This window comes from Gossypium arboreum, chromosome 8 (genome assembly GCF_025698485.1).
Source record: "Gossypium arboreum isolate Shixiya-1 chromosome 8, ASM2569848v2, whole genome shotgun sequence".
Taxonomy (NCBI): Eukaryota; Viridiplantae; Streptophyta; class Magnoliopsida; order Malvales; family Malvaceae; genus Gossypium; species Gossypium arboreum.
In genome coordinates, this window is record NC_069077.1 from 947036 (window position 1) to 959567 (window position 12532).

The 12532-nt window shown below is 31.9% G+C and overlaps 1 protein-coding gene across 2 annotated transcripts; it reads right to left on the bottom strand.

Annotated features, from left to right (window-relative positions):
* Positions 1–235: 235 nt before the first annotated feature.
* On the bottom strand, positions 236–9337 carry LOC108470125 (golgin candidate 1-like). Of its 2 annotated transcripts, none has more exons than XM_017771353.2 (22): positions 9075–9337; positions 7676–7756; positions 6891–6925; positions 6136–6789; positions 5978–6040; positions 5399–5476; positions 5081–5284; positions 4565–4621; positions 4374–4448; positions 4221–4292; positions 3305–3367; positions 3105–3203; positions 2743–2814; positions 2575–2643; positions 1951–1998; positions 1768–1863; positions 1610–1686; positions 1347–1392; positions 1159–1257; positions 1012–1056; positions 824–910; positions 236–742 (listed from the first exon to the last, which is right to left on the bottom strand). In XM_017771353.2, the coding sequence occupies exons 1-21, from the start codon at positions 9100–9102 to the stop codon at positions 842–844; spliced, it is 2130 nt and encodes a 709-aa protein (XP_017626842.1). In that variant the 5' UTR covers positions 9103–9337; the 3' UTR covers positions 236–742; positions 824–841. The 2 variants fall into 2 exon arrangements, with proteins under 2 accessions (XP_017626842.1, XP_017626841.1); XM_017771352.2 differs by having other exon boundaries at positions 2743–2820.
* Positions 9338–12532: the final 3195 nt, after the last annotated feature.

The following is a 12532-nucleotide window of genomic DNA, read 5'->3' on the forward strand; positions in this document are numbered from 1 at the left end:
ATCAATTTGGACCATCAAATCAAGTTCAAATACTAAAATATATATATTTACTTTAATAGGTTGCATATTCACTTTTTCTAATGTTATCCTTTTCATATCGCATCATTCCATATTTTGACTTTACAAATATGAAATATGCTTTTCAATAAAGTCAAATTTTCTAATAATAATGGTAGGGGTTAGAAGGAGTTATCCAGAAATCAAATACAGGTTAAATATCAACTGAAAACATACGTTTTAAAATGTATATACTCTTGCATAACAATATTAATGAGATAATTAGAAGATGTTCAATATTTTTTGATGTATGAACTGGAAAACAAATAAACAACATTAATGTATATTACTTACATAACATTTCTTCAGTAACATTCATTTTAAGATACAGTTACAAAGAGTTCTTTTTGCACTCACCTGTATAGAAAAAAAATGTATCACAATCGACTTTTGGATCTACATGGTGCCTTCTCATTTCGGAATCGGAGTTCACTTTTCAAGCAAAAAATGGTTATATCCTGACTTTGACGGTTAGCTGCCACCGTTTGATGCATCTGAAACTTCATTCATTAACTGCATTGCAGTTCAAATATGCAGTATTTGCTACCAATGTTTCAAACATTTTTCCTACAATATTTGCATATATCAGAAAATGGCTACGACAGATAATTCCGGTGTACATGTAACTTTGACAATTTCATAACTTTTTTTTTTTCGTAGTGTTCTTGGATCATTCCATCTACGCCTGCAAAAGGAAATGGGATATAGAATCATGCACATATTAGATCAGACATTTTCGAGAATTCTGTCGGTACTAACTTCTGACCTTGGGCGTTTTGCATGGTTAAGGTAAGTTGGCATTGGTAAGACCCAAAGATTTTGCGAGTTCCCTAGCAGCTAAATCATCCGCTTCCTACACATATAATACGATGATAAGTGATGCATGGGAAATAAAAAATTTCAGTCATTTTGCTGGTCAATTGGTAATTTATGCAAATGATCAGACAGCCATACCTGAAGGCGATGCAACAAGTACATCAGGAAGAGATGTACGAAAACCTGCATTAAAATTTTTTTTTCACACGGTTATTGTATAAGTAAACCTAAAAACCAAACCTTACATCAGGTATTTCGAAAAAGTTGAGGTGAATTTGTTCTTACAAGATAGCACAGCAACATTATTCGAGCTGTAGGATACCGCCAAAGAAATCTAGTGGCCCTTACAGCCCCTGAATCCAGTAATTTTACAGCCTTCTGAAACTGCATGATGCAGGTCGAAAGACAAGTCAGAAACTCAGAGTAAACAAAAGGGAAGGTAAGTTAGTTCCGGGATATAAATATGGAAATACCTGTACACTTGCAGCAGCCACATGACGGTGATGCACAGGAAGAGGCCTGCAATTGTAAACTAGATAAGGAAATTGGGAAAATATCAAATACAACTGCATCTTTCAAATCACATTTCCTGAAAGAAAATTAGACCTCAAAGATAAGGCAACATAATTTCTTACGAGCTAATAAAGACAGCATATCTTAACATTCACAACGGAATGCTAAAACTTGCAGAGTGTGTTAGGATTGCAATCTAATAAAATGAAAATGCATAACATACTCGAGAGATTTGATTTCTGTGTCTTCCTCCCAGGAAGATGACGCGCGACGAGGAACTCTGCTTCTCTCTACTTCAACCTGTTGGTTATAAAGGATATTGAACACCATTAGTTATAACAAGATATAGATAATCGGTCTTGCAGCATGGATTTGACAAACCTGAGCTTCTTGAAGACGCTTTATTTCCTTCTCCAGCTGGAACTCAGCTGCAGCTTTTTCACTAGCCATGGTTTCTAACTGTGTTTGCTTGTAGTACTGCAGAATGGCATAGCCACAAGAAGTCAGAACAAAGAAATAGATGTTAGAAGAACAACAGAAAAAGCAAATCTTGTATTCGATTACCAGTAGGTCAGTTAGTTCACGGTAGCGTTTCTCTAGTTCCATATGCTCCTGATAGAAGGCAACAACATAAATGAGTTAATGCTTCAGTGGATAGAAAACATAAAACTGAATGTACCATGAAGAAATATACTTTATAAACTTGCATGTGGAAAGCAACTGAACCGAATTTCATCACAGTTTCGGATGAGATGGAAAATTTAAGAAATGAGATATCAAGAACAGTCAGTGCCATGACTTCAGCAAGCAGCATACACATTTGTACAGTTAAAACTTCTGGGAAGCTTCACCCCGAGGAGTGAAGTATATTTCATGTACACAAGTAAATGACAACTTTAAGGGAAGAGGGGAAAAATCAAGTTACGAATACAGCATCGATAGATTGTTATGTACTAAATTGGCACACACCATAATATCTGACAAATTTGAGGTGCTGGTTGAACCCCAAGCAGACAAGAGAACAGGACCATGTAACTTGATATACAACTAAATAAATCAAATAAGCAATGAAATTTAAGGCTTCACTAAGTTCAACAGTCACTATAATAAGTGCTTTCAGTTTATACATCATCAACACAATTGACAACCACACTTCTGATTAAAAGGTGAATCAATCTTAACAGTTACCTGGCGTGAATAATGCTCAGCGTCCCTCTTCATGGCAGCCATTTCAACCCTCATTTTCTGCACTTCAGCCTGCACCCAGACAAATAGGTCAGAGAAAATAAATCCACAAATCAGCCAGCAAAAGAAAACAGAATAATCTTGATCTAAATGTACAATGATAATACTTGCCTCTAATGAAGAGAGCTTGCTCTCAGCATCTCTTTGACCTTGGCGTGCACGCTCCACTTCCTCCTGCCATGCCTGCATCTAACATCACCATCTTTAAGCCATTGCCTCTTACATTAATTACAGTTGGTGGAACAGCTAACGGCCACAGATTGTGCCTATAACTAGATATTAATTGCATTTTGAACTGTTGAACTTCAGAATGTTCTTAATGATATAGAAACCCACATTCCAGTAGATTACTTGAGGTACTGAAATCAAATAGGTAAGATATATTTCATTTTCTAGACTGGCTAGATGGAAATAGACCAAAAAATGTAATTTGCAAGACAGAGTTCAGAAAGTTACATCCTCATCATATTTACCTGAACCATTTGATTTGCTTCTTCCGGGGACTTCTTTTGTCCACGACGAAAACGAGCTTCCATGTCTTGCAATTCTTGATTTAAAGATGTGCATTCAACCTGACATATCAGGTTAATTTCAAGAGCTTTTTCACTTCAAATTTAGCCGAGCCAGAAGGACAAGCTTTCATTAAAAAAGCACTGTTATCATTTTGTTTTACCTCAAGAAGTGCCACCTTCTGCTCAAGCTCTGCAGCTTTTGTTGCCCTCTCATCAGCAACCCTCTGAACAAAGAGACGAGCAGAAATTTACCATGCTTGTTGGAATATATATAGAGGCCAAATAATCAATGTACTACACCTTTGCATCTGAACAAGGAAGAGGTGCCACATTTACCCAAAAAAAATAATAATAAAATTGCAGATGACATACCACTAGAAGACAAGACTGAGTTTTCTTAATTTAAAAGAAAATTTGATGGATATTAAATAAAACTAAGATATAGCACCTAATGGTGAAACTAGATGCAGAAAACTCATAAATACGGCAATTCTAAACAAGTTTAGGAACTATGAAGGATATCTAATAAGTTTCTATAGCTTTAAGATGGCAGATTGCATAAAACTAGTAGATTAGCAAAAATGCCACAGAAATTGAGAAGTCAAAGTGCCCTTGAGACTACGCTATCCTGATTACCAAATTCATCTGGATTGCTTTTTCTTTTTGTCCATTTTAGCAATTGGTACTCATGCAGATCCATTAAGTTTTTATTTACACAGTTTCCTTGGAGAAAGAGACATGGAAAATTAGATTGTCCGGGTTTTATTAGTATATATGTCAACAAGTTCGTAAATGATATTTTCGAGGATAACATATTAAAAATTCTTAAATGTTGACATAACTTCACCAAACAGACATTAATGATAATCTTTTACCACATCAAGGTATTTGCTTGAAACAACTGATATACACTAAAAAAGCATGAGACTAGGTTTAAAAGGCTAATATTACATTCAGCCTAAAAAGTTATTGTTTATGCAATATTAAGCTGCAAAATTAGCAAGTAAAACTAGAATACTATAAATCAATTAGAAGCAGATTTGCAATGGAACCAGAAATAAAGAATTATCATATTACCTGGATCCTAGCAAGAGCTGTGGATGACTCAACAGCTCGATGTTCCAATTCTACTTCCCTTTCCATGGCAGCCTATTCCAAAAAACAGAAATTATTAGAGTGCAAGCAAGATAACAACAAAAAGGTAAATACAACAATGTCCCAAGATTGAACCATTTTGGTAGCATTATGTGCTGCACGTTCTTCTTCTGCTCTCCTCTCTGCAGAAGCTAGCTCCTCGCGTAGGGCCTAGAAAAGAAGCATACTAATAGATTACCAGCTTATAATGAAACAAAAAAGAGTGTGTGTGTGTGTGTGTGTGAATAAATGTGCAAATGCAAGGAAGAAAGAACCAATTAGTCTACCTGCATCATCCTCGTCTCTGTTAATTCCCTGTTTCTCATAATTGACTCCATGTTTGCCTGATGGTATGCAATCAGAAGTATAAACAAACATCAGATGGTCAAAACGTGCAAGCCAAGAGTATAAAATGATGGACCATAGAAGAAAAAGAAAAAGTGAAAATGTAGAGGAAACAATAAAGAAACAAAAAAAAAAATGTAGGAGAGGGATACAAAAGCAGACCTGCATACTATAATTTGCTTAGAAGGTTAAAAGGAACTCTTGTTATAAGGGACAGTAAATAAGCTCTTTAGCTTTCTCTATCGTGACAAAAGTGTAACTAACAGAATCAAAAGGATCTATATCTTTTTATTTAGCTTACAAAGCTATTAATAGTCAGATATACAGATTCCGTGGTGCTAGGAACTGTTGCTTAAGTTAAAACTTATTAAGTTAGATGAAACTAGAGACCAAATTTTATAACAGCTTGGGAAGCAGGAGATTTTATACCGAACAATAACTGAATATTAGAGTCAAACCTGAAGTGAAGCCAGGTTTCCTTCAGATAAAGCAGCTTGTTTCTTTAGTGCATCCATAGAATTGACAAGTGCCTCTATCTCAGAGTTCTTTGCTGCCAAAGCATCGAGCATATTTGACTCTACCCTTGTTACTTCACTCTTAGATACAGATAAATCTTGCTGCAGTTGTTTTATACGAGCCTCATAAGATTTACTCAGCTCCCTCTGTCAAGGAAGCAATTTAGTGTTAAAATACTACTCCTTAAGTTGCATCCACAAGCAAAAATGACCATAACTTAAAAATATACCCAAAAAGAGAAAAAGGATAGAATGAATTACCTCAGCAATTAGAAGCTCCTCAAGCTGTGCATTCTCGGATTTGTATTCTTGGAGACGGGATGAAAGTCCAGCACAAACCTGGAAATCAGTGTAGAACAATTAGTTTATAAATGCCAAAAATACAAAATCAGAAAATAAAGAGAGAATAAAAAAAGAAGCTTATAGAAGGACATTCCCACTTGTTTGCAAGTCAGGCCAGTTCCTTTTAAAGGCTACTCTTTCATGGGAAAAATTTTAAACAAGAACATTCAACCATGCAATTTAACAGAAATACTCTCAAGTTTCTCGATGGATGGCCACAAATGTGATGCACTAAGAGGAATGTTAATAACAAATTAGATGCTTATAGAATCCATTAACAGATTTCAAGAAAAGGGAATAGATGTGATAATTCATTGGTGCAGCTTCTTTGCTTATTCTGATTCATAATGAAATTATGTTAACACTCCATCATTTACCATCTCACTCACTTATCCGTTATGGTCAGATACTGAACTCTTTAATTTCTAAAGGTAGTCCTAGAATAATAGTCTCAATATTCATCACGAAAAGGAAAACCAATAAATTCAGAGAGCTTACCCGAGCTAGTCTTGCCTCTTTTGATTGACCAGTAGAATTGGTGGTTTTAAGCAGTCCTTGAGCCTGGACGAAAACCAAAGCACTAGTAAGAAAGGCCTTAAAATGGACGCAACATGAGAAGATTCAACTATAATTTCAGATTTGAGTGTATTTGTCACCTCATCAAGTTGGTCCTGGACTACCGTTTGTGGAGTACCAGCATTTTGCTCCTGTGATTTCTTTTGATTCACAGGAGTTTCGACTTTAACATCATCTTCTTTCAACTTAGCTTCGAAGTTATCATGAGAATCAGCAATTACATGTTGTGAACTCTCTTTTTGAAGGTGTTGTGGCCTCTCTTGGTCAGTCTTCGAAGGGACATCTGAAGTTTGGGAATCAGAATTTTGGCCACCATCAGTTAAATGATCTTCACTAACAACCTCAATATCTTTGGTAGCAAATGATGGAGGAGGGTGCTCAACATGCACATCGGAAGCATTCTCATTGACAAGCTCCCCATTTGAAGTTGACAATGAAGCTTCTGCATTGCTGACACTTACAGAGACTTCTTCCTGATCAACACTGTGTTTAACCAAATCAGTATCCAATAGCTCAGATGAAGGAATTGTAGGGTTTTCTTTCTCACTGTTGTTATATAGCTCACTACTTGTCTGGACCATAGAATTAGCACTAGAGCTTCTCTCATTGTCGGAAGAAAAAGTAGCCTTATCTTTTTCAGGTGTTACATCAGATTTTAGTACTTCTGAACTAGTTTGCTTGTTTATAGTATCACTAGGTTTGGGAGATTTTTTCGTAGAAAGTCTTTTTTGTGCCTGAAAACAAGAAAAACCATCCAATTAGAATCGTCTTTATGAACATATTTACTTGAAAATGTACACTTAAAGATAATTCAAGGTTGCATATTTTGTAATACCTTTGCCCTTGGCTTTGTTTTTTCTGCTGAAGAACCTTGCACATTAGAAACTTTACAATTAAAAGGGGAAAAGATATACGCACACATGTGTGTGTATGGACTGTTAGTGTATGTATGTGAGAGTTAGATAGGGTGAGAAAAAGAGACACATAATGAGAGAGGGAGATAGAAGCAGCAGAAATTGTAATTCAGAAAATGAAAAGCAGATACTGGCATTATTACAATAGACCTCTAAATATAGAATAATAACTCAAATTAAGATTTTATTTTTCACCTCAGAAGTCAAACATGATTACTATCAAGCTTGACACATCTAGCTTTCTCATCTCAGGAAAGAAAATTCAAGTTTGATTTCTCATGGATCAAGTTTTCTAAGAAAAGTTGCACTCTAATCTAAAAAGAAGCATTAAAGGTCTTGCATATTATTGTTATAAGAAGCCCAATTGCAATTTTGGAGAAAATAAATATATTGGCGCAAAATTAGTTAATAAATGGCTAGTAAGGATTGCTAGACTGAGTTTCATATAGGGATGGATCAAAAGGAATATCTATATATTGATTTTATCTAACTAAGCACATAGTCCCCGTATGAGAAGTCCATTTGAATGGCTACAAGGACATAATCCCATAATAAATACAAGCTTTCAAAAACTTAGCCCCTAAATTGGACTAACACTCTCTAGATATAACCATGAATAGGAGCTTTTTAAGTACAGAAGACACCAAACCACATTTTTAACATTGGTTTCTGCATGAAAATAACCCCAATATTTTGAAATCCTTACCTTGTGTTTGAGAATCAGATGGCTCCTCCGACAGTTCATTAGCAACTAGCTTTGCTCTTCGATCTACAACTTCAAATAAATCTGGTCCAAAACAAACATTAACCTTTGATTACTACCAAATCAATAAAAGGAAATAAAAATGCTATTTTTACTGATGGATGGTTTAGAGCAACAATAACGAACAAAAGCACAAGATAAGTCCAGAGATTTTCCAAAAGTGCTAAGGTTCAGACTACATCAATGTTACCCCTTGCATGCCTTTATGTAGACTGTTTACAGGAACACTTAAATAAAAGAAAGGATAAGAGGGGCCCCAGGGGGAACAGTGCAGCACTATCTGAAAAATTAACTTGCAGGGGAGAAAATACATGAACCACAACCAATCAAAAAACGCATCACGCATGGACCTTCTTATACCAACTATCTAGAGGACGCCCCAAGAGTCGAACAAAAACCAGTAATTTTAGTTCAAATTATTTATTTTCTATGGAAAAAAAAAAAGAATTTGAAACTCCCAAGTAAAATGAAATTCTCAAACATGGATGCAAAATTTTCTATGAAAATTTTAAAAACTAAACAAAGAGCATCAAAGTCTACCCTAATATGGTACCCTAACATTCACAATATCTAAAAGCTATCTATTACATACAGCTCTACTTCTTACTTAATACTAAACATCTGATCAAAATTTCTAATCAATTTTCCTCAACTCTATATGATGGTCATCATAATAAAATGGAAAATGAACCGCATTAATAACAACCAAAAGTGAAACAATAACAAATTAACAATAATAATTTCAACACTAATACCATAGTGTCAATTTCTGACAGCAATCCTTGTTTCCGAAAAATGTCCGCTTATAAAAACCAAACGTCATCAATTTACTTTTTCTTACTACATATAGATGCCAGGCAATGGCATTATCATTACTGAAAATAACCAGAAATTAAACAAAAACTAGAATTCCAATCTCCAAAATAAAAATCAAACGAAAGCGAGTTCCCTTCTGGACAGGCAACTAGATATTCTAAATTTCCTTGAATGAACAAAGCCGCCAATGTCCCTCGTCGCATTTCTAGAGAAAGCATAACATCGATTCATAATTTACTTGGAACTGTATCAATTGCCAAATTCATAATAGATCTCATAATTTTAAGAGGAAAAAAACCTAAAATCTCTTAGCTCTTCAGTTTATACACAACTAAGCAACTTCGGAAGTAAAATAGGTGAAAAGAATTAAACTAAACGACCTAATCCATTGAAATCTCAGGTTCAGTTCTCAATCAATTATGATTTAATGACTTAAAGCTTTAGATCAGACCTTCAAAACTCAATTAAAAATTTTAATGTCTAAAAAGTTAAACAAAAAAAAAATGTAGGTTTAGAGGAGCCACACCTTCAGCGACTTTAAGCCACGAAGCCATGAGTGATGAATCTGTAATAAAACCGTGCCCTAGAGATGTACCCACGGATTTTCCATACACCGGCGGCGAGAGATTTTATCGGACGGCGTCGGCGATATACGGCGTTTAAATAATTAAAATGTGACAAGCTAGATCTCTGCTAAGATCAAAATGATGGTCACTAATGAAAACTATTAATTCTTTGGAAATTTTGGGATAGAGCTTAGGCTGTTTTATAAAAGAAAATAAATAAATAACCTAAGTTCTATTTTTTTATATTTTATGAAGTATAAAAATTTATCATAATAAAAATTTTAAAATTATCATAAATGTATGTAGATTTTTATAAATTTATAATTTAATCTCTATATTTTTATTCTAAGAATTTAATTTTTACTTTTTAAATTTTTAGCATTAAAATTTTAAATTTTAAAAATAAATATATGAAATTTTAAAACTAAATATACATAGATTAAATTTTAAATTTATAAAAATATATATAAACACTTATGCACATTTTAACCTAAAAATGTAAAAATGAATAAAAAAAACAGTTTAGGTTGTTTAAATAAATGTTGAGTTAATTTGTATAAGAAATAAATAAATGTTAGTTGAATTAAAGTAATACATATCATCATTACAAGCCCACCTAATCAGATACTTAATATTTTGTTAAATAAGAAATATAAGTTGAATAAGTTATAAACACAGAGGAAAATATATATCGGGTTATTGTGAATGTTTTTGTATGATTAATTTTTATAATGATTTAACTGTTATATTTTATATTGTATTTATATAGATCATGTATGTTAATTTTATATAAATTTAAAATTATTAATTAATTGTTTTATGTAAAAAATCAATTGTTCAATAAATATCAATATATTATTTTTGTATCGATGTAAGTGAAACCCTCTCCTTGTATTAAAAAATTATATGCTCAATTGAGTTGATGTCATCTTTTAATCGAGTCCAGATTCAATTGTGAAATTACCAAATGCACATTCATTTTATTATTTATTTGTATTGTACAAGTGGAAGGTTAGTACTTACACAAATACGATAATGACATACCCACACCACACATACATTACATCCAAAGAGAGTTATACAAATAAAAACTAACCACTTGCTCCGAAAGGCTCGAATTTAATTGAGTTCTATGGGGTGAATAGCCCTTCGCCACAATGCCAAACAAATATTATAAAGCACGTTCATTTTATAAAGCAACAAATATTATTTTGAGGGTATTTATATCTTTTATATTTTGATAAATTTAGAAAATACATAAACATAATATTTGAATTTAAGATATCATGATTAGTATCATTTCAAATAAAGTCACATTTAATTTTATATCAATTTTTAAAAGTTTGTTACATAAAATTTTCACTTACATCATGAATATGTCATAATCTATTTTTTAAATATACATTTGGCACACAAAATTTATTTTATTTTATTAAATTTATTTTTAAAATAAAATCTGTTGAATTGCTTTCAATTTATTCTTTTATGTTATTTATGATTTAAAAATATTATATAATATGGTATGTCAATATCATGGTTTGATTTGGAAATGTTAGGTCAATTTGTATTAATAATCTTTAAACTTTTTCTGAAGTAATTTAATTATTTCTTATTAAAATTTTTGTATGCATTTTTTTAATACCACTCCCCAGGCTATAAAAAGAATCCATTTTAGCCTGACTACTTTAAAGGATGTGTTTTCGAGGAAAGAAAATCATATAAGCATTATAACAAAAATAGTTAATATGGTGTTATTATAAAATAGAAAATATAATTATCTCAAATTAAAGTATATAAATTAAATTTTAAATTTGAATAATATAGAAGGACCAAAACCATAATTTAACCTTTTCCCAGATCCACCTACTTATTTAGCTACAATGTTTATCTCTATTAATGCCTTTTACTTGCACAATTAGTGATTGGTTAATGACATTTCCTAATCTTCTAGCATTCTTCATTGTTTACCTACAATGTTATCCCTTAACTCTTTTCTTAGATCATTATTTTATTTTAGAATTAAATTATTTTTATACTTGTTCAAAAAGATTAAAATTTTTAAGTTTATGATTGTTCTTCCAACAATATAATTTTCAATATTCGAACTTAGCTACTACACTTAACACTTATTAATTAGATGACCGAGTTATTGTTCCACTATAATATTGGTCCAAGCTTGTATGGTGTTAGATTTGCCAAAGAAAAAAAGTTCTTGAAATGCATGTTTTTTTTTGTTTAAAAATAAATTTTGTTTTTATTTAAATTTAATCATAAAATGTATAAACATTAATAAAAAATTATTTTTATATTTATTATTTAAAAACAATTAAATAAGTCGGCCTAAAGTTGAAAAATATAAATCCAAACTTAGTTTAAAGCGGGCCAAGTTACTCGGCTCATGAACACATATACTTGAAAGTATCTATCTCAAACAAGAAATGCTAATATAAATTTTTGAAAATTCTCATCAAACCTTTCAAAAAATTTAAGATTTCGATTTAGACTCCTTTAAATTTTTTGAAAATTCTCATTAAGTTTTTAAAAATTTTGAAAGTTTTAATCAGTCATAACCATAGTTGTTTGAACCAGACCAGTGGTCAATTGGACCAATAACCAGTCAAGGTACTAGTCTAGAGAAAGGTATAGGACTGGTTGATCCAAGAATCAGTACGGATCGCTTGAACCAGACAAAAAACAGTCGAATTGAATTTTTTATTTTTTATTAATTTTTAATAATTTGTTTAATCTAATTTGTGACCTAATCGATTCAACCACCAATCTAATTTTGAAAATTTTGGGTCAAATTTTTTTAAAATTCTATTAAATCCCTGAAATTTTTATAGAGTTTTAGTCAACCCCCTCCTCGAACTTTTAGGACCAACCACGAGCGTTGCTTCCATATTTAGTAGTTTTCATTTCAACCATTAAAAACAAATGAAGACATAGTCCTTTCAAATTTCAATGGAGCTTTGAAGCATTTGGGGGAAGGAAATACATTTTCTTTTTCTTATTTGTTATCATTTTCTCAAATTGCTTCATATATTTGGATGCATGTGAGTGAATCAATTTCAGATAGGCTTTCTCTCAATACGTCATATCATATTTTATTTTAACACTTACATCTATAAGTTTAAAATATACAATAAGTCCTTATACTTTTCATAAATTTAGAATTTAGTCCATATATTTTTATTTGCAGAATTTAATAGATCTACTTTTACATTTTAAAAATTTAGATTCAATTGTTAACACTACTATTTCTTTTTTTGTTAAGTTGGTCGGTGTGACATTTTGAAATAATAATAAAAAAATTCATTTGGTAGCAATGTAACTAAAAGATGACATTGTAATGAACCTGAATTTATCAAAATATTTTAACAACATTAAAAGTTAGAACTAAATTTTGAAATTTAAAGAG